This window comes from Arctopsyche grandis, chromosome 3, assembly GCF_051622035.1.
Source record: "Arctopsyche grandis isolate Sample6627 chromosome 3, ASM5162203v2, whole genome shotgun sequence".
Taxonomy (NCBI): Eukaryota; Metazoa; Arthropoda; class Insecta; order Trichoptera; family Hydropsychidae; genus Arctopsyche; species Arctopsyche grandis.
This window is the reverse complement of record NC_135357.1, coordinates 32,209,736-32,233,338: the sequence shown is the minus strand read 5'-3', so window position 1 is coordinate 32,233,338 and position 23,603 is coordinate 32,209,736. Positions and strand designations below refer to the sequence as shown.

Here is a 23,603-nt window from a genome sequence, read left to right as displayed (position 1 = left end):
ACACCCATGAAACGAGTCCAGCGTGCTTATTTAATGGTCGATTTTAAAAAAAATACGCCGATAGATGCACAAAAAGTATCTTTCTCATACCGATGATGAAATTTTTTTAAAAATTGGTCCAGTTTTGGAGGAGAAAATAGTAGAATACGAAACCTCGATTTTGTCAATTTAAAATACGTTTTATCTGGTCGAACGCAACTGTCGCATTCACTCAATATATATATTGATATATATTGTCGCATTCACTCAATATATACATACACTCAATATATATATCGAAGAAAGGAACGGTAACAAAATTAAGGTTTCAGGTGTACAGCCCTCTTAAAGATCATTCATAAAGTAAAATTACTGTATTATATGAGGAACAAAATTATGAGATAAAATGAGAAAAAAAAGCTGATGCAATTTCTAAATTTTAGTTATTAGACTATTCATTTGTGCATTTTCGTAGTGTTCCATTAAGGAAGATTTCGAATTAAATTATTTTATACAAATTTCACATTGATGCAGAGATTTCTCTCCAGGGTTTGCTCAAAGATGCAGCAGACTAGGCACGTGCCTAGGGCGCCATAGACAAGGGGCGCTGCGAGGCGCCCTCATTATTCTTTTTTTTGATTATTAAATTTAAAAAATTTGGCTTTCTTTGAACTTATAAAACATTCTGTATTCAACTTTATTTTTCAACTCGAAGTAACAATACTGATTTAAAAATATTATAATTTACGAGGAACGCAGGAAGTCGACTGTCAAATATCAACGACTCACGCATAAAACTTTTAAAACAGCAAACTGTCATCGGTACAACTGGTAATTTGGAATTTTATTTTATGTAAAATACCACTGAAACATATGTATGTACATATATATACATACATACATATTTAAATTGAAAAACATTTTATAAATTTATAAATTATTTCAAATTGAAAAACATTTTCATTTTTATTAAATAATTTAATAGTATGGTATTGAAAATAAGTGACAGTTAAAGGTTTATTAAATAGATTGAATATTTTTTATTAGTGTTTCACAACTGCTATTCGCATCAATAATCTCAACATTTTTACGAGAAGGGCTACGGAGTGCGATATTTGAAGTCAAGACGATGTAATGTAGAAACAAGTAGGAAAGCTTTTCATCCAAACCCAAAAAAAACGTATGTGCAGCAGAATAGACTAGTGGTTAGAATATAATGCTTTGAACAAAGTGGTCACGGGTTCAAATCCCACTGGTTTTTGCTGGCCGGACCTTGGATTTGTGACTCAATGAAAGCAATCTGCCTAAGGGTGCCATATACCCTTGGGCTAGGCCCGTTTCTCCCCATCTTGAGATTTCACATGGCTTACAAAGGTAGTTTGAAAAGCAAATGTCTTATTCGTGTGGTTTTACCTCTTTGTGAGTATTCATGTGTCGTAACATCTGAGCTTTCCTAGTAAATGATTTAAGGCAAACTGTACATTTGTGCGGTTTTATTCCAGTATGAGACATCACATGTTCGTCGAAAACAAATTTATTAGTGAACGATTTGAAGCAAACGTCACAATTGTAAGATTTCATATGTGGTACGGTCACCGTGTGAGATTTCATATGTCTATCGAGGGTAGATTTCAAAGAAAATGTGCTGGAACAGATATCACATGTGTATGGTTTCACCCCGTTGTGAACATTCAGGTGTCCCATCAGGTTGGACTTGCTAGTGAACGATTTCAAGCAAAGATCACAGCTGTGTGGTTTTATTCCATTGTGGGAGTTCATATGCACCGACAGGTGGAATTTTCTAGTGAATAATTTAGAACATATTTCACAAGTATATGCTTTTATCCTAGTGTGGGATTTCACATGCCTATCGAAGCAAATTTTAATACTGAATTGTCTTGAACAGATTTCGCATTTGTATGGTTTTATCATATGGTGAGATTTCACATGTCTCATAAGGTGATATTTGGTAACAAACGTCTTTAAGCAAGTGTTACATTCGTGTGGTTTAGGGGAGTGAGACTTCATATGGCTCACTACGGCAGATTTTTTAGTGAATTCTTTAGAACAGATTTCACATTTGAACGGTTTTATTCCGTTGTGTAAATTCACATGTCCCGTATAGTTGGCTTTTCTAGTGAACGACTTCAAGCAAATTTCACAACTATACGGTTTTAAGCCACTGTGTAAATTCATATGCACTACTAGGTGGCATTTTTTTGTGAATAATTTCAAACAAGTATCACATTTGTAGGGTTTTTTCCCGGCATGGAATTTCAGATGTGCTATGAGGGTAGATTGAAGAGTGAATTCCTTCGAACAAATCTCACACTTGTGCGGTTTAACCCCGTTGTGCAAATTCATATGGCCGACAAAGTTAGACTTCCTAGTGAATGTCTTCAAACAAATATTACAACTGTGCGGCTGTTTCCGGCTGTGAGAATTTATATGAACTACTAATTTGGATTTAGAGACATACGATTTCATACAAACATCACATTTATAATGATTTGAACTGTTCTTTGATGAAACTTTCATCACTTTTGCTTTGTTATAACACAAGACAACTTTTCTTTTACCAATCTGTAAAATAAAAGACGATTATACATTGTTAAATGCATGTAATATATATAGCCATAACTTGAAATCATTTTACCGATGAATTTTCGCCATTATTTTCGTCTTCAATTAAATGCATAGTTTCTTTTGAATCGCTTTCATTGATGAAAGCATCATTAACCGGAGAATTAGAACAGTTATGTAGCGAATCAGTGCCTAATTCATCTTCCCATTTTAAATCATTCAATAAAATTTCCTCTGTTTTTATATCCAAACACTTGTCTAATCTCAGTTTCTGCGATTCGTCGCTTTGAAAGCAAATCTTTCTAAAATTGTCCAACAATTTCAGATTACTATTACAAGAAAAGCATATCATATCTGGCATCTCATCAGCTTTCCTAACCTGCAAAATAAACAAGAATGCTAATAAGTCTTTTAATAATTGGCTATCGATAGGTTAAAAGTGACAGTAACTGACTTTCAGCTGACAGCAGGTCCAAATGCGTTGATCCAATGGATGAGGATCGTCATAAATGGAGACGGAAGTTTCCACTGGAACTGAACACAGACACAGTCGACACTCCATAGTTCGCCAGTCGCCACTCAATAAACAAAAACAGATAGAATGCAAACGTCAAAACCGAGCTGTCAACAGTGAAATGTATTTCTCTGGCTGTCAACGTTTAAGTAAAACAGGTTTCTGGCAGCATTTTTTTGATTTTTAAATGCTTTTTATTATCAATAAATTATGTTCACAATACATCTTATATCTATTTTAATTTCTCTTTTCTCTTTGCTCTTTTTCCTATTATCCTGTACATTAACATTAGAATAATATAATACTATGATTACTTACCAAATTAAATTAAATTGTAAAATAGAAAATGATCAGTAGATCAGTAGCTATTAAAATTGATATAAGATGTATTGTGAACATAATTTCGTAATAATAAAAATCAAAATCAAAGATAAGAAAGCAAGAATCATGTAACTATTTTACATCTGTGCTCTTATTCGTTACTGAAATCAATGTATTTTCCCATCAATTGCACTGAGCAACAAAGTTCACGTTTATGAGTCACCGGAACCAAGACTGATCAATCTGTACTAAGTTGACCCACTGGATTCGAATATGACAATGATTTCGGTGGGCTTGCTTTCGTTTGAGATATGACTCATACAAAAACATCTGACTATTGAGTTCAATACTCACTTTTAGCACAGCAATATGTACTAGATTTTGAGTTACAGACTGCAAAAGTCAAAATTCAGATGTTGAACGCCTGGCTAAATTATTTGATGAGATAGTTAAGACTCATGTGGGGTTCAGATTTATGGAAAATGTGATTTAAGTTGTAAGTTGTAAGAATCATGTGACTATTTTACATCTGTCCTCTTTTCGTTACTAACTGATATCAATGTATTTTCCCATCAATTACACTGAGCGACAAAAAATCACGCTTTTGAGTTACCGGAGCCAAGACTGATCAATCTGTACTAAGTTTGACACACTGAATTCGAATATGACGATGATTTTGGTTGGCTTGCTTTCGTTTGAGATATGACTCATACAAAAACATTTGACTATTGAGTTCAATACTCACTTTTAGCACAGCAATGCTAGATTTTGAGTTAAAGACTCCCAGAGCCAATAAACTGTAAGAATTGCGCATCTTTTTAAACGCTCATATTTCATAAACGAGAGCAAAACAGCAAAAAAACACTATCTATGGGTCAAACTTAGTAAACAGTACTTAATTTTTACTTTATTTATGTATATATTATATATCGTAGCAATAGATGACTTTTTTTTTGTTGCTCAGTTTTATCATTGGCATATTGTTTTAGTTCAAATAGTCTATAAAGTTTAATTTAATCATTCCCCATACAATTTTTATTTATGAACAGTAAAAAGGAAGTCTCAATATACATATACATTTTTTTTTTACCATTTTTATATATATCAGGTAGACCCAATGCGCTTTCCTAGAAAATTAATTACAAACATTGCAGCATTTTTATTACAAAAATCACTGTATTTCGAGGCTGAAGAACACGAAATTAACAATTAATTATTTAATCCATTGAGACATCTATGGATTAAGCCTAGTACATAATTTTTTACATATTGTACATAAATCAAATTCAGATATTTGTGGAAGTATGACTTTTGATGGTAAGATAATTTTTGCCAACTTGAGGAACCATTTCAACAATGAAAATCAGATAAATTGGCAAACTCTGATAACAAACGATCCAATATAGTAAATACATTCAATATAAAAATTATTCCTACTTTTGAGTATGAATGTAACTGATTGGGTATTCTTTTCATTTGCCTTTCAACTTGTTAAATTGACAGTACAATAAAATTATTATTTTGAATAAAAATACCAATAATTTTATTTTACTACCGCCATCTATGTATAAAAAATAAACAACTACGAGACGTCACCGAGATTAAAACGATCTTGAAACGCTTCTTAAACGATATTTTATCTTTATCGTAATGGCGGAAGATCCATTTACTTATATTGATGACCAAAATTAGCAATATGGCAAAATATGAAAACGATCGGATAAGAGGCAAACTTTTTCCTGAATTGTAATCGTAAGTGAAACGTAAAGGAGGTATGTAAAAAAAACGGTAAAATTTCAAGGTTTTATTACACAAATTTAAATAAATTATACAATATGTTTTAAAAACAATAATTTCATGCGGAATTTCTCATCATATAAATTTAAACACTTTATAAAATTTGATTATTTTGATTCTTTTATCATTTGTGTCGAAGGAAAACTGTAAAAATCATCAGACTCGTTACTCAACAGTGTATCTGATGTACCTTTTACAAATTCTTTCAACATTTCGAAATCGCACGCAGGCGTCATATCGACATCTGGAATATCATCTACAGAGGTAACATTTCTGGACAAAACATCTGAAATTAAAACCGAAAACTTGTAAAATCCCCACTCGTATAGAGAAATATCAACGTATGAATATCTACATTTTATTTCAATCTGGTGCTACTAAAATAAAACTGAAAATCACACCTTTTCGCACTTGGATCTCATCATCAAACTGAAACATTGTATCATCCCCGTTTGCTACACATATTTTCGAAAAACTGCTAATGTTCAACTGAATGCCAGCAAGAGAATCGTTCGTGTTAGTTTGACATTCCCCGTCAATCATGGAATTCGATATTTTTCCGATTTCTGCACATTCTTCATATTGAGGAGGAGACATGGGAAGGCACATATCATCTAAATTTAAATTTTCTAGGTCACTGGAACCTATAACTTTAGATTTCTTTAAGACTTTCAACAAATCCCCTCTGGATTCTTTCTCAACCATTTTGGAATTCGACAATGGAGCTCTACTGAAAATCAAATTTTAAATTTTATAAATTCATACCCTACTTAACACTATGGTGGCCGCTGACTCATATTTGTATGATGTTGGATGCACAACGCTTAAAGGCCGCTGATACATATATGATTCACGACTTTATTTTTCGTGCAGAATATATTTTTCAGTCCGCTGATATATATTTATATCAAGTTTTCGTTTATGACGAAAACGTGATACAAAGTTTAATCATCGGCTACAAACGATTGACGCAAACGTGATACAAAAATATATCACGTGATACAACGTAATATATCACGTCATAAACGAAAACGTGATAAAAAAATTGTATCATCAGCCACAAACGATTGACGCAAACGTGATACAAAAATATATACATATGTACCAGCAGCCACTAAGCGTTGTGCGCCCAACATGATACAAATATGAGTCAGCGGCCGCCATCGTGTTAATATAAATTTAATTCCCCCCCCCCCCCCCCCCACTGTTATATACAATTATTTTAAGATATAAAACAAATTCAAAGTGATTAAATATTTAAACCATTGGAAAAAACAAGGAAGGGAGTCGGAATATTAGTTTAATGCTATACATACACACACATGTATGTATGTATGTATATTAAATTTAAAGATTAAAATTCCAAAATTAGATAAAATATAAATTTTATTTAATTAGATTAATCTCTTCAAAAAAATAAATAAATAACAATTCAACATGATAAATTTAACATGATTCAAATTTCATTTTAGTTCGACTTATTACAATATAATTATTGATACTGATACTATAATATAAACATAGTACGAATTAATAAATTGTAAATAGTCGCACAAATATATCGAAATGATTATAATTACAAAAACTTTGTAAACAATGTACTATTAGTATTACATATAATATATACTTTATATATTCAAATGATATTATATTCATCCGATAGTTGATACTAGATTGTGATCACGACATACCGTTACCCTGACCTGATCGCAAACCTTGTAAATCCACTTTTAAACAATAACAACACATAATAATTGATATTAACATATTCATAAAAAGGTAAATATTTATAAGGTTTACAAGTTGATTTAATGGTAGAGTTACTATTAAGTAGTATATTCAAATTGATTTGTAGTTATGCCAGATTTTATGGTAACTTCGAATCCCTGACAGTCAGTATTCAAAGGAAAACAATCCGTTGAAAATGTTCACACTACATACATACATATATCGATGCATACATGTGTATTGCAGATTTACAACCGGTACTTACTTCGGAGATTTTGAAGTTTTAGTGAGAGATAATGTAAGGTCTCTATTGGATCTCGTTCTCAATCTTTTGGGTTCATTGTCGACAGCCGACTCTTGGTATAATGCTCCTCTTCTTCTTTTTGGCAAAGGGGTATCGCTAAAATACCCCTCTTTAAAATTGATTGCTGCAAAAAAAACACAAACCAAAAAATTACGCAAGTTTAAAAAGATATTTTTATCTCAAAATTACATAGCATAATGTATTTCAATGTAATTAACACGATGGTGGCCCCTGACTCATATTTGTATCATGTTTGGTGCACAACGCTTAGTAGCCGCTGGTACATATATGATTTACGACTGCACGAACTGTTTCAGTCTGCTGATATATTTTTGTATCACGTTTGCGTCAATCGTTTGTAGCCGATGATACAATTTTGTATCACGTTTTTGTCATAAACGAAATATATATCAGCGGTATGAAAAATATATTCTGCACGAAAAATATATTCGCGCAGTCGTGAATCATATGTGTATCAGCGGCCAGTAAGCGTTGTGCACCCAACACGATACAAATATGAGTCAGCGGCCGCCATTGTGTTAACTTTCAAAAAAATTGTTTTACCTAAATTATTCACTTCACTAAGTCGCTTTTGGGATTTCGAAACTGATTTCTGGAATGCAAATATATACATACATAAATACAATCAAATAACTTTGGCCATTTAGCAACGTACATAAATTTTGAATTTAAAGCAAAAATTGAGGAAGAAATTTCATGACAAAATTATATCATACTTCGATTTCTTCGGAAGATACGGTTTTCGACAACACGGTACCAGATTGCTTGGATTCGAAGTAAACTACTGTTTGAATCGGAGAAAACGACACATTGTTCTTGGTCTTTTTAACAGGCGTTCCACTGAAAAAATAATAAAACAAATATAAAAAAGCTTACGAGTTATTTCAATAATATGTAGTTACAATAATTGTGATAAATTTGGTTATTAATAATAACTAGTGTTGTGCCCGTTGATATTTCAATGGGTGGTCTCAGTAAAGTTATATGTATAATAATAATAAAAAAACAGCAACAATCTTCATAGTAATCGTAATCTAAATCGAAATCGACGCAATAACCACACACACACACACACACACATCCTTTTCATTTTTAATATATGTATATATTACAATTACCAATGTAAAACTAGTCATAAAAAAAATTACAAACCCATCTAATTGTACATTTTCTGAAGGATCATCAATTGATTGTATTTTTTTGTCAACCTTTTCATCAGTTTTATCCACTCTCTTTTGATTTTTTGATTTTTTAACAGATGCTCCTCTGAAATAATAGCAAAATCTATCTTCATAAGTACTTAAGTTCAGAGTTTCAATAATCATGTGAGCTGTTATATTTGAAAGTGGCAAACGTCGACTTTTCTTCGTTTCGAGAAGTATTTCGTAAAACATTAAATATAATGTACATTTAACAATATTTAAAAATACTGGTGGCCTGTAATACGTTTATATTCTGCTTTTCCGTGATTTTGGACATCTCGAATTATAAGAAGTGATAAGAATTTGTGAGTTAAGTCAAACAGAAATATGTAGTGTTTTTGGAACTAAAAATTGGACTTTTGCCAATTTCAAATATAACGGCTCATATCATCATCATCATTTACAGCCATTCGCCATCCACTGCTGGATGAAGGCCTCTCCAACACGCTTCCACTCGTCTCTGTTTTGCGCAACACTCATCTATCTCATTCCGCACATTTTCCTAATTTCGTTCACCCATCTTCCTTGCGGTCTTCCTTTTACTCTTTTGCCTTCTCTCGGGTACCATTCAAGCACTTCTTTTGTCCACCTTTCGTCCATCCTCCTAGCTACGTGACCCGCCCATTGCCATTTCAATCTCTTCACTCTATCCACTATGTCCACTACCCTTGTCATATTTCTCACCCACGTGTTCCGCTTCCTGTCTTTCCTCGTTATGCCAAGCATACAGCGTTCCATACTTCTTTGAGTGCATTGGATTTTATTTTGCATCTTGGCGTTCAGTGTCCAAGTTTCACATCCATACGTCATCAATGGCAAAACGCATTGATCAAAGATCCTTTTCTTCAGGCAGAGTGGCATTTTTGATTTAAAAACAGCATTCATCCGTCCAAATGCACTCCACCCTAATTTCATACGTCTCTTTATCTCTTCATTTTTACTACCAGACATTTCAATTATTTGACCTAAATATAAATAATTATTTACTACTTCTACTGGTTTATCATCTAAGGGGATGCTATCAGGCATGCAATAACTATTGAACATTAGTTTAGTCTTATCTACGTTAATTTTTAATCCTACTTTTCTACTTTCCCTGTCCAGCTGTGTTAGTCTGATAAGTAGGTCAGCTGAATCACGAGCTACTAGAACTATATCGTCTGCGAACCGAAGGTGACTCAAAAAGCGACCATTGATGCTTACTCCGGCTGTATCCCAATCCAATTTCCTGAAAACTCCCTCAAGCGCCGCATTGAATAACTTGGGCGAGATTGTATCTCCTTGTCTTACTCCTTTTCCTATGCTAAATCTATCTGTACCTGAAAAAATTTTAACCGAAGCTGTGGCATTCTTATATATTGCAGCTAACAGTCCCACATAGGGTTCCGGCACTCCCTGTGTTTTTAGAGCGTTAAGTACTGCATTATGACTAACTGTATCGAAGGCTTTCTCATAATCGACGAAACCTAGGCACAATGGCCGTTGATATTCGTTGGCGCGCTCGATTAGTTCGCCAACTACTTGGAGGTGGTCCATTGTGCTGAAATTTGCCCTAAACCCTGCCTGCTCTATAGGTTGGTTCTCGTCGAGGATATTCTTCAGCCTTTCTGTAATAACCTTCGTGAAGAGCTTGTAGACCGCTGAAAGTAGACTAATGGGTCGGTAGTTCTTGATATCGCTTTTGTCGCCTTTTTTGTGTATTAAAATGATAGTTGCGTTATTCCATCCTTCTGGTATAGCTTGGTTCTGGATGCATTTGCTGAAAAGCCTAGCTAAGATATTAATTAGGGGGGGGCCGCCACATTTTAGTAAGTCAATGGGAATATTATCTTCCCCTGGGGTTTTACCGTTCTTTGCAGTTTTTAGCGCGGCCTCTACTTCGCTAGGCAATACTGCAGGAACCCTTTGGCCGTGTGTCGATTCCAGAGCGGGGAATTGGCCGTTGTCGTTCTCGTATAGTTTTGCATAGAACGTGTAAACTCTGTCTATGATTTCTTCTCTATTCCTAATTATTACTCCGCTCTCTGATCTGATTGCGATCATTTGGTTTTTGCCTAAGAAAAGATCCTGTTTGCACTTTTTCAGGCTACGGTTATTCTTAATGGTATTTTCTATTAGCTTGCTGTTAAAATCCCTGACATCCCTGACTATTCTCTTTTTAATTTCCTTTTCATATATAATAGTAAAAAAGGTCATAAAAAAATTTCAAACCTATCTAATTGTATATTATCTGACTGATCATCAATTGGCAGACTTTTTTTGTCATTCTTTTTATCAGTTGTATCCACTTTTTTATTTTTGGATTTTTTAACAGACGTACCACTTAAATAATAAAAAAAACTACCATTATAAGTATAGCTGAAGTTATTTCAATAATAATACACATATATGTTGTAAACAAGATGCTCCTCTGAAATAATAGCAAAATCTATCTTCATAAGTACTAAAGCTCAAGTGTATCAATAATCGGTTCCCGGAAAAATGCACTAAATTTTACTGAATAAATAAATAGCGCAGTTTCGAGAAGTCCTAAATTTCAAAGGCACTCAAAAATAACTTACGCAATAGAATTCCACAAAAAAAGGTTAGCACCCTCGGATTATATACAAATATAGTCCTTGCCACATAACTTTGTCAAATGCTGCGGATGCACAGGATTGGTGTTATCGAGGCAAACCAAAGAAGCGATTTTAAATGAAGATGTTAACAGTATATACAACATGTAGATGTTGTATATCCTGCTTTCATGAAGTCAGTATATATAACATCTACATGATGTTTCAGGTCAATCTTTGATGATAAAAATATGAGTAGATTAGTGGTGGTAGAACTATTTGATTGGAATCCATGCTGAGAGTCATCAATTTGTTTGGAAATTTCATTAAATACAACAATTTCACACAGCTTACCCAAAGAGGATAGCATAGATATAGGTCTATAGTTTACGATGTTGTCTACTTCACCATTTTTATGGACAGGATTTAGATTATTATACAAGATTATTCCGGACCTTTTCCATTCCTTTGGAAAAGATCCAAAGGATAAAGCCAAATTAAAAATATGCATCAATGGCTTGGATAAATAAACTGAGTTGACTATGAGTAGAGAAGCCGGTATAGAGTTTGGTCCATAGGAGTTTTTTGATTTCAGTTTAATGAAATGAAAATGCGGTGCGCACATCACATTAATTTATATTTATCAAACTTGGATGGTATTTAACTATATATAATTTAAGGTAGTTTTAAATTACATTTTTACATAAGTAACTACTGAAAAAATAACTACTGAAGTAATTACTGAAAATAGATTAAATAGAAAATATTAGTTAAAGTCAGAGTTCTCGACAGGACGGACCCTCTAGGCTCGGAAGCGAGGCTCCGTCGACCCACTCCTTCCTGTCATTGGCTACTCTTTCGATGCCAATAGTATTGCCGTGCCCTGAATTAACTCGACTTTTACCTGATGAATTACTCCGACATATACTGCCTATTTCGTATATAATTTCGGATGGTTGGGTAGCGTACGGAAATATTCCACATATTGCGAATGGAATATACACGCATTCGTTTGTGATTCAATGCAAATTCATCTAAATATGAATCAATACGGGCACGCGTTGTGCCAAATTGACGCTTCATCATTCTTTTCACACGCATTCACATATTTTCCACATTTTGCGTATGTATTTCACTATCATTTGGATCCACGAAATTATAACCACTTTTACCGGAATTCGGAATATTTCCGTACGCTGCCCAACTGTCTGAAATTATATGCGAACCAGGCAGTATATGTCGGAGTATTTCATCAGGTAAAAGTCGAGTTAATTCAGGGCACAGCAATACTAGAGTAGTCGCAAAGTGCAACCAAGCACAGGAAGGATCGGGTCGACTTCCGACTTTTACCAATTAAATGTTAAAAAAAGATGTAAATACTTTTTAAACGAACGGTAAGCGTTTGACAAAGTTATGTAGCAAGGACTATACCCCTTGACACTTTTTTGTGGAACTTTATTACGTAAGTTCTCCTTGAGCGTCTTTGAAAGTTCGGATGCACTCGGAGTGCAACTATCTATATTTGAAAGTGGCAAACGTCGACCGTCAAAATATTTCGCAAAACATTAAATATAATGCGTTTAACAATATTTAAAAATACTGGTGGCCTGTAATACGTTTATATTCTGCTTTTCCGAGATTATGTACATCTCGAATTAAAAGAAGTGATAAGAATTTGTGAGTTAAGTCAAACAGAAATAGTGTTTTGGGAACTAAAAATTGGACTATTGCCGCTTTCAAATATAACGGCTCATATATAATAGTAAATAATGTCATAAAAAAATTACAAACCCGTCTAATTGTACATTTTCTGAAGGATCATCAATTGATTGAATTTTTTTGTCAACCTTTTCATCAGTTTTATCCACTTTCTTTTGATTTTTTGATTTTTTAATAGATGCTCCTCTGAAATAATAGCAAAATCTATCTTCATAAGTACTAAAGTTCAGAGTTTCAATAATCATGTGAGCTGTTATATTTGAGAGTGGCAAACGTCGACTTTTCTTCGTTTCGAGAAGTATTTCACAAAACATTAAATATAATGTTGTACAGTTTAACAATATTTAAAAATACTGGTAGCCTGAAATACGTTTATATTCTGCTTTTCCGAGATTCTGGACATCTCGAATTAAAAGAAATGATAAGAATTTGTGAGTTAAGCCAAACAGAAATAGTGTTTTGGGAACTAAAAATTGGACTATTGCCGCTTTCAAATATAACGGCTCATATATAATAGTAAATCATGTCATAAAAAAATTTCAAACCTATCTAATTGTACATTATCTGACTGACCATCAATTGGCAGACTTTTTTCGTCATTCTTTTTATCAGTTGTAACCACTTTTTTATTTTTGGATTTTTTAACAGACGTACCACTTAAATAATAAAAAAAAACTACCGTTATAAGTATAGCTGAAGTTATTTCAATAATAATACACATATATGTTATAATCAAAAGAAATTATTAAAAAAAAAACTACTCTAAACCTATCTAGCTCCACATTCTTTGATGTATCTTCAACTGACTGATCTTTTGTGACAATGTTTTCATCCACTTTTACTATATTTTCAGTTTTGTTAGTGTTATTATTAGGATTGTCATTATTACTCAAAATCATTTCCAATTCGAAAGTGCTAAAAATCTGTCTGTCATCGTCAAGATTTCCTTCAGTCTTTGTACAATGTATAGCCTCAAATATAGATTCTTCAATATCGGCTATTTCTGTATTGCACTTATCTTCTAAAAAACAAATTGCATTTATTCAATCACAAAAATATACGTATTATAAAAAATAATTAAATCAGTGTGAAGTTCTACCATTACACATAAGCGAATAATTTTCAACACTATTTTCAGGCACATCTTTTACATCATCATCATCGCCTTTAATGGGCTTCTTTTTAAACACATCTATAAGCATATCGGCTTTCTGCGTGTCCATAACGTACACATCATCAATAACATCCTACAACATATTCACAAATAACAATGTCATGTATATAAATAAAGTTTTTAATGCATAGTATTGTAATATAAAATTGTTGCACATGAGATGCGATTATATTATTCGAAAATTGAATACGAAACATACTCGGCCATGTTTGAAAATAGATATCTTGCAATGATTCTTGCGCAAACTATTTTCTACTTTTGCATTCTGCTCGTCAGCATTATTACTTTTTCTAAAACAGCAAAAAAATCATTAATAATATTTTAAATGTGTAATTTATGTTGTAATTTATTTATAACATTACAGTTTATGGGAAGTTGAAGGTATATTTAAACAGTTTTTGTCTTTTGGGACAAGATCTGTATCATTATCAATGTCTGATGATCTGTAAATAGAAATTAGCACAAATGTAAAAATAGGGTGCTACTTTAGTATGCGGTCTACCTTAGCATGCGTTCTACCTTTGAATCGCAGTCGACTATTTTTTTTTATTTGTATCGTAGCAACGGCCTGTTTATTATATGTAATTTTTGTTTTTTCCTGCCGCCCCATAATGTTGTCGAAGCATGTCTATCAAAATATCGTCAGCAGCGAAGAAAATACCGACCCTAACAACTTAATCTTAAATGAATAGGGCCAATCCTAACTTAACCCAACCTAACCTGACCCTTAAATAAATAGGCGTTGGCTGCAAAGATGTTTTTTTTATGTTTTATTTCATCAATATTTTTACAAAATAAAACATATCTTAGCAGACAATACCTATCTATTTAACCATTTGCCCACGGCAATAAATATAGCGAACAAGCCCTGTACGCGGCACCTTTTTCGCGAATTTGGCAATCGAGTTTTCGACCTTAAATACAGATTTTAATATTTACTCAAGTGACCAGATATGTTAATTAACACATAAAGTATTATTTTAAACAAATAATCATTCATACAATGGAGACGTATCATCGCCATTGTTAAACAGACGTGACGTCACATAAATGAGGTTTCAGTATGGTTCCACAAAAAACTAATTTTGATTGGTATATATTCATTTTAAGCAAATTGAATAGATTGCATTCAACTCTCAGTAATATATTCAACCAATTTTGAACCTTAAAACAGTTAAAATAGGCGCATATAAGGCTCAAAATCCCGTGCAAAGTTCAGAAATTCTATGGAAGACTCGTCGCGCAAAGCTTCTATAGAATACGGCCGCAGGCAAACGGTTAAGGGTCAGGTTAGGTTAGGTTAAGTTAGGGTTGGCCCTATTCATTTAAGATTAGGTTGTTAGGGTCGGTATTATTCAGTCTCACTGTCACACGCGAGAACTGAGACAGTGAGACCGCACATTAAAGTAAAAACGTGAAGGTAGATCGCATACTAAAGTAGATATGTGCATACTAAAGTGGCAAAAATAGAATGGAATCACTAAAATTCAATATCTTAAAAAAAATTTACAAATAAGTACTTGAATATGTCTTTTCCTTTCTGTTTATCAAAATAATATTTCAATTTCCAATATAAGGGAGATGATTCCGGATCATTTTTGAACAATTCATCTAAAACGGAAAATTATGTAAAAACAGACAAAAATTAAATAATTAAAAACTAGCCGATTAATCGATCACTTTACTTATTACATCCTCTAGATCGTATAGACTTGTTTGTAAACCAATATTACTCATTTTTCTGGTCTGAATTGAATTATCTAGAAATTAAATAACATACATACATATATAATATACCTATATACAAAACGATGGAAAAACAGTCATAGTATAATTGTAAAAATTACCAACCGGGAGTATCGACGTTTGTTTCACAATAGCATTGATTCATCTCATATTTAACATTTCCGCAATATAACGGGTAGAGTTTTCCATTTAATAATCCATACAATGTGCGTTTTCGCTGACCTCTGCGTATATAAAAATAATAATATATTACACAAATAAAACAGTATGAAAAGACATTTTAACTATGAACATTCTTATAACTTTTTTTGTGGCTGCGCATTCGACGATTCGTCACTCGAACTGCTATATGTGGAATCATATTCCTTTTTCTTTTTTGTAAACCTGTAGATAATGAAAAATAATTCAAATAGTTTCATCAATTCAAATTATATACACACAAAATAAACACAATATCAAATATACTTGTTATTTTTGCCTTCACAAGGAGTACTAGTGAGCTCATTTTTTTTTTTATTGCGATTAACCATGGTTTGACCTGAAAATGTTTACCAAATTAGTTTCGAATGATATAAGAAAATAATGTTATAGTCACTGTCTATTAGCTATGTCTCCACTTGTTCATTATTCGTGCAACTTGAGACGCATGCGCTTGTCGCACGTAGCGCATGCGCTTTAGGCCGAAAATACATAGAGATGAACGGCACGGCACGCAGTATTGACTTCGAGTCAAGAAATGGCGTTCCCAGTTGATTGTTAATTCGTACGATCTTATTATTTCAACAAGTTTCTCCTACATTTCTTCGAATATGGGATTAGCCGTTATCAATCAGTGTCAAGCTTATATCAAAACAAGGACAAAATATCACCGAAAACACTCCAGGGGGTGATTTTTGGGATTTTTAAAAGTATCTGAAAAAAACCACGTGCCTCTCTGTGTGATTTCGCCTTTAGAATTGAACGGACTCGTTTTGACAGATTGCATGGGAAGGGCACGCACTCCTGAGCCATTCAGGAGGGTGTCACGTCACGTCACGTCACACAATGTCACGTCATACACTCAAATCGGAGGAAATAATACATTTTATAGAAGATTGTCGAAATTTACCGGTACTATAGGACTGCAAGGATAAAAATTATGTCAGAGTGGCGAGTGCACGTGTACTAGCGAAGGTGCGCATGCACATATGAATATTTTCACAATGCAAACAATATTGCGCCGTATCGTCGCGCTCTTTATATATGTATGTATGTATGTATATGTAAGCTGATTTTAAGAAATGTATTGTAAGCCTTGCACTCAGCCAAAACTTGTCTGTATGTGCCGGAATCGTTGGGTGCTGGATAGTATGAATACAAACTGTCGTTTACGTGAGCTGCTGTACTATACTGTAGCCATGAACTGATGGATAGTATGAATAGACTTTTACACGTGAAACGCACGCACTTCCGAGCTGGTTGGGTTTTCTTGCAACTTTTCGTGCGTCATGTGACGTCACACCCTCAAATTGGAGAAAATAATAAATTTTATGAAAAATTATCGAAATTTTCTGCTAATATGGGACTGTAAAAAAATAAATAAATGATGCTTTAAAAGTTTTGCAAATATAATTCGAACTCTGAAGTGAAGAAAAAAATTAAGTGTCTTCGGTCATATTATTGTAAATGAAAAACAAAGACAGTAAACTAAACAAAAATAGCGGTGCTGGAACTGATGAAACATGGTAAATTTTCAGTCAACGATATTGAACAAGTGCTACATGCGCTACATATACGCCGTAAGGCATGTTGAATGTTGAAATGAAAATTGAAAGCGAACATTGAAGACGAAAACGACCAAGCGGAGACATAGCTAATATATGTTTTTTTAAAAAATTAATTGGAACAAACCGGAAGAAAATCCGAATAGTCTCGAATCAAATTGCTTGAGAGGTTTTGCAACGACTGGATCTTTTGGAACCGTCGGCTCTTTAACTGGTTTTTGAATAGTCTCATCACTGGGCTGTTTTTCTTCCATAGTTGCAGAAATACGACTAACATCCAAATCTTCAAAAAGATCGTCAGAAGATTGTAACGGCACAGACTTTTTCGGAGTGCCTGATATTACAAGGTCATCCTTCGATTTACTACTTTCCTCGTATGTATCGTTTATTTCAATTTGTTGAGGGGCATCGACTGGAGTAGCAACATACGTAGCATTCTGAATTTGTTTACTTTCAATTTTTTTAATATCAGATCCAACTGATAATACGGCTTTTGAAACTGTTCAAAAGACGGTCGAAATACTTGTAAGTATAGTAAATATAAATTTATTTTTAATATTTTGAAATTGATAAAAATAAATACCATTTAGTGGAGAGTATTTAGTTTTTGCTTGAGACGCCCAAGATTTATTTCTATTGTCACTTTTGTATCTGAAAATAAATACCAATAAATAATAATGTGTTGAATTAAAAATATAACAAATGAAAAATTTTAAACCTACCCCATTTTCAGGCTTTGAATGTCCTGACTGCTCAATGCATAATATGGATTATAGAGATCAGTAAATATCTTCTTTAAAAAAACTTCTTTTAAACTTTGCCAAGATCTCGTAGTTGCCTAGATGCAAAACAATACATGTTAATTTACTAAATTAAATATACACAAAACATCATTATTATTGAAAATTTCTTATTTACATCGCTATTGGAAAAATCTTGCCAGAATTTTCGTCCTTTTACATCATTAAAAGCCCGATTTCTAATGATGTAATTTAAAAGATCCTTTTTTTCTTTCATTGAATAGTAAATACTGAAAAAAATAAATACTTATAAATTGTAAATTAACCGTTTGCCCGCGGCCGTCTTATATGGAAGCTTTGCGCGACAAAATTCTGTAGCGCGGCTGTCTTCCATAGAATTTCTGAACTTTGCAAGGGATTTTGAGCCTTATATGCGCCTATTTCAACTGTTTTAAAGTTCAAAATTGGTTGAATATATTACTGAGAGTTGAATGCCATCTATTCAATTTGCTTAAAATGAATATATACCAGTCAAAATTAGTTTTTTGTGGAACAATACTGAAACCTCGTTTAGGTGACGTCACGTCTGTTGAACAATGGCGACGATACGTCTCAATTGTAAGAATGATTATTTGACAATTAAGCCAAAACTACGAGATATATTATGTTTTTTATTGTTTAAAATAACACTTTATGTGTTAATTAACGTATCTGGTTACTTGAGTAAATATTAAAATCTGTATTTAAGGTCGAAAACTCGATTGCCAAATTTGCGAAAAAGGTGCCGCGTACAGGGCTTGTTCGCTATATTTATTGCCGCGGGCAAAGGGTTAATATAAATATACGACACGGAAAATTAGACATACATATATGAAACTTTTTTTCATGTTTGATGTATAACAGTGGCAACAAAATACAATTTGAAAGGAAAATAGTAACAAATTGAATATGAATTCAATGTACATATTTTGTATAACAATTCATAATATGTGCTTTCGGTTGATTGCATTCGTTATCAGTTTTGTTAAAAAAATCAACGTAAAATAATTTTGATTATGCAAAAAGTTCAAAAAATATATGAATATGTTTTGTATAGTATGTTAGTTGTTTACATGTTCGGATAGAAGGAAGAAGAGATGAATATAAAATGCAATCAGGATAGAGTGCGTTCGGGTAATGAAGAATAGACCCATACTGCAAAAATCAGGTGTGTATGATAATCAAAACGCGACTATGTGTATGATAAATGAAATGCCAAGAGTTGACACAAATAAATGCAAGCCTCGATCAATTCATTTGAACAATTGTATTTTCCATGAAATGAAGTTGAGAAAGGTTTGTTTATCACCAAGGGTTTCTCATTTTTCTTTTAAAGCAGAAATAACGAAGAAAGAAGATTATAATCAGTAGCCGTTTTGGATTATCCTATACTTCCTATGAAGATGCTTGTAGGTGTCAGCATCTACTTCCACTTGTCAAAAGAAGGGAGATAGCTGACATCTCAACAATTTTGAACATCCTTAAAGGCTCGATCGACTGTCCTCAATTATTGAGCAGACTATCATTGCGTGTGCCAAATAGAATGACTAGATGTAATGAGCTCCTTTACATACCTAATACTTTTTTCTAATTATGGAAGAAGCTCATTCATCTGGCATGCAAGCTCCACCGTCAACACACTAATTTTAACAATTTATATGTTTGACTTATTTAATATTAATGCTATACAAGCTAGAGTGATTATTGCAAATTTGTTTTTCGATGATTAATTTTATTGAAAATTTACGATTGTGATTATGAATTTTTATTTTGATGTATTTATTTTGTCTTTTTGTTTTTTGTTATATATTATGTTATTTTTATTATTTCATAATTTTTATCATATTATTATTCTTATTATTTTGATATTTTTATTATACTATTATTTCTATTTTTTTCTTTTTGTTTTCTCTAACTATCTTACTCTATTATCATTTTTGTTTCTTATTTTAAATGTTTGAGCTTTTCTTTTTTTTACCTATATGTGAAAATTATTAATGGTTTACTTAACATAATTGTTTTTTTACTATCAATCTATGTAACTTAATAAACTGTAAATTTTCCGAATAAATAAATAATTTTGGTACATATGTACATATGTAGGTTGTAATGCCAATTTTATATGTAACAAATATTTTCTGATATAACCAGGCAACACGTGGTAAGAAGGTGTGGATCTGGATTTTATAGCGTACTACACATTCACATGACAGCTGTTTATTAAACATTTAATATGTATTAATGCAAGTATATAAGCATCTCTAGGAAAGCGCAAGTTACGAATATTGTAGTTAATATTATAAATGATGACTTACGGCGGCATCTCTGCACTGACAGTTGACAGATGACAGTTAAACAGAGATGCAGGAACAGAATATCCCGCCAACGAGAACGGCCAACGCGATCAACTATGGCCGTAAAACCTACAAATAAACACCATGCATTTTTCAATCAGACGCATACATAATGTATTCTTTTTTACAAGGCTTTTATATGTTTCATTATGAAAATTCTATTAGGTCATCCAATGGTAATTGGATTATTAGTCACATTGTGATGGTCACAAAGACAATTTTTGCTATGAAAAGCTCGAATGCGGAAGCTTTGCGCGACAAAATTCTGTAGCGCGGCTGTCTTCCATAGAATTTCTGAACTTTGCAAGGGATTTTGAGCCTTATATGCGCCTATTTCAACTGTTTTAAAGTTCAAAATTGGTTGAATATATTACTGAGAGTTGAATGCCATCTATTCAATTTGCTTAAAATGAATATATACCAGTCAAAATTAGTTTTTTGTGGAACAATACTGAAACCTCGTTTAGGTGACGTCACGTCTGTTGAACAATGGCGACGATACGTCTCAATTGTAAGAATGATTATTTGACAATTAAGCCAAAACTACGAGATATATTATGTTTTTTATTGTTTAAAATAACACTTTATGTGTTAATTAACGTATCTGGTTACTTGAGTAAATATTAAAATCTGTATTTAAGGTCGAAAACTCGATTGCCAAATTTGCGAAAAAGGTGCCGCGTACAGGGCTTGTTCGCTATATTTATTGCCGCGGGCAAAGGGTTAATATAAATATACGACACGGAAAATTAGACATACATATATGAAACTTTTTTTCATGTTTGATGTATAACAGTGGCAACAAAATACAATTTGAAAGGAAAATAGTAACAAATTGAATATGAATTCAATGTACATATTTTGTATAACAATTCATAATATGTGCTTTCGGTTGATTGCATTCGTTATCAGTTTTGTTAAAAAAATCAACGTAAAATAATTTTGATTATGCAAAAAGTTCAAAAAATATATGAATATGTTTTGTATAGTATGTTAGTTGTTTACATGTTCGGATAGAAGGAAGAAGAGATGAATATAAAATGCAATCAGGATAGAGTGCGTTCGGGTAATGAAGAATAGACCCATACTGCAAAAATCAGGTGTGTATGATAATCAAAACGCGACTATGTGTATGATAAATGAAATGCCAAGAGTTGACACAAATAAATGCAAGCCTCGATCAATTCATTTGAACAATTGTATTTTCCATGAAATGAAGTTGAGAAAGGTTTGTTTATCACCAAGGGTTTCTCATTTTTCTTTTAAAGCAGAAATAACGAAGAAAGAAGATTATAATCAGTAGCCGTTTTGGATTATCCTATACTTCCTATGAAGATGCTTGTAGGTGTCAGCATCTACTTCCACTTGTCAAAAGAAGGGAGATAGCTGACATCTCAACAATTTTGAACATCCTTAAAGGCTCGATCGACTGTCCTCAATTATTGAGCAGACTATCATTGCGTGTGCCAAATAGAATGACTAGATGTAATGAGCTCCTTTACATACCTAATACTTTTTTCTAATTATGGAAGAAGCTCATTCATCTGGCATGCAAGCTCCACCGTCAACACACTAATTTTAACAATTTATATGTTTGACTTATTTAATATTAATGCTATACAAGCTAGAGTGATTATTGCAAATTTGTTTTTCGATGATTAATTTTATTGAAAATTTACGATTGTGATTATGAATTTTTATTTTGATGTATTTATTTTGTCTTTTTGTTTTTTGTTATATATTATGTTATTTTTATTATTTCATAATTTTTATCATATTATTATTCTTATTATTTTGATATTTTTATTATACTATTATTTCTATTTTTTTCTTTTTGTTTTCTCTAACTATCTTACTCTATTATCATTTTTGTTTCTTATTTTAAATGTTTGAGCTTTTCTTTTTTTTACCTATATGTGAAAATTATTAATGGTTTACTTAACATAATTGTTTTTTTACTATCAATCTATGTAACTTAATAAACTGTAAATTTTCCGAATAAATAAATAATTTTGGTACATATGTACATATGTAGGTTGTAATGCCAATTTTATATGTAACAAATATTTTCTGATATAACCAGGCAACACGTGGTAAGAAGGTGTGGATCTGGATTTTATAGCGTACTACACATTCACATGACAGCTGTTTATTAAACATTTAATATGTATTAATGCAAGTATATAAGCATCTCTAGGAAAGCGCAAGTTACGAATATTGTAGTTAATATTATAAATGATGACTTACGGCGGCATCTCTGCACTGACAGTTGACAGATGACAGTTAAACAGAGATGCAGGAACAGAATATCCCGCCAACGAGAACGGCCAACGCGATCAACTATGGCCGTAAAACCTACAAATAAACACCATGCATTTTTCAATCAGACGCATACATAATGTATTCTTTTTTACAAGGCTTTTATATGTTTCATTATGAAAATTCTATTAGGTCATCCAATGGTAATTGGATTATTAGTCACATTGTGATGGTCACAAAGACAATTTTTGCTATGAAAAGCTCGAATGCGGAATATTTGGCACTCGAGTTTTCATTAGTATGATAGTTATCGTTAGTATGATGGACTTTTCGGCTGCCAGATGTTCCGTTATAGAGATTTTAGTGACTTTTTTAGTGATTATAGAGATTTTAATGACATCCAATAAATAAGGATTTATTTTAAAGACATGAATCAATTTTTTTTATTAACTAAAAATATGTTTCCAATTATTTTTTATAACTGTGACGAATCAAGCACTCAAAAGACTCAAATTAGTTTTGAATGTTTTTTACAAATAATCGTATTACTTTGGTTGCAACTAACATTTGCACACGAGTAATGAATTATGTAAAGTACAAGGGGTGGATCCAGGAAATTGGCAATCAGGGGGCCATTCATTATTTACAATAAACACATACATTTTTTTCAATAATAAAACGTTGAATCAGTTATAAAATTATTATTATAAGCTTTTTAATTTGTAAAACATTATTTTAACTGAACTATAGAAACGAAAAAAAAACATCATTTAAATTTTATATAAGTAAATTGGTTGGGTGATTA

General features: G+C 32.4%; 2 protein-coding genes across 2 annotated transcripts; both read right to left on the bottom strand.

Moving 5' to 3' along the window:
• Window positions 1-616: 616 nt before the first annotated feature.
• LOC143908945 (uncharacterized) lies at window positions 617-3,581 on the bottom strand. The gene is made up of 3 exons (XM_077426808.1): window positions 3,017-3,581; window positions 2,636-2,941; window positions 617-2,562 (listed from the first exon to the last, which is right to left on the bottom strand). Exons 1-3 carry the CDS (start codon window positions 3,122-3,124, stop codon window positions 1,375-1,377), a joined length of 1,602 nt encoding a protein of 533 aa, XP_077282934.1. The 5' UTR covers window positions 3,125-3,581; the 3' UTR covers window positions 617-1,374.
• Window positions 3,582-5,187: 1,606 nt separating this feature from the next.
• Window positions 5,188-22,828, bottom strand: LOC143909001 (uncharacterized). Its single transcript, XM_077426873.1, has 23 exons — window positions 22,787-22,828; window positions 20,501-20,608; window positions 18,325-18,436; window positions 18,129-18,244; window positions 17,990-18,057; window positions 17,534-17,905; window positions 16,109-16,181; window positions 15,947-16,027; window positions 15,749-15,867; window positions 15,583-15,657; window positions 15,418-15,508; window positions 14,260-14,340; window positions 14,097-14,187; window positions 13,823-13,970; window positions 13,492-13,744; window positions 13,269-13,379; window positions 12,796-12,909; window positions 8,400-8,513; window positions 7,964-8,087; window positions 7,791-7,839; window positions 7,188-7,350; window positions 5,596-5,924; window positions 5,188-5,480 (listed from the first exon to the last, which is right to left on the bottom strand). Exons 2-23 carry the CDS (start codon window positions 20,506-20,508, stop codon window positions 5,302-5,304), a joined length of 2,871 nt encoding a protein of 956 aa, XP_077282999.1. The 5' UTR covers window positions 20,509-20,608; window positions 22,787-22,828; the 3' UTR covers window positions 5,188-5,301.
• Window positions 22,829-23,603: the final 775 nt, after the last annotated feature.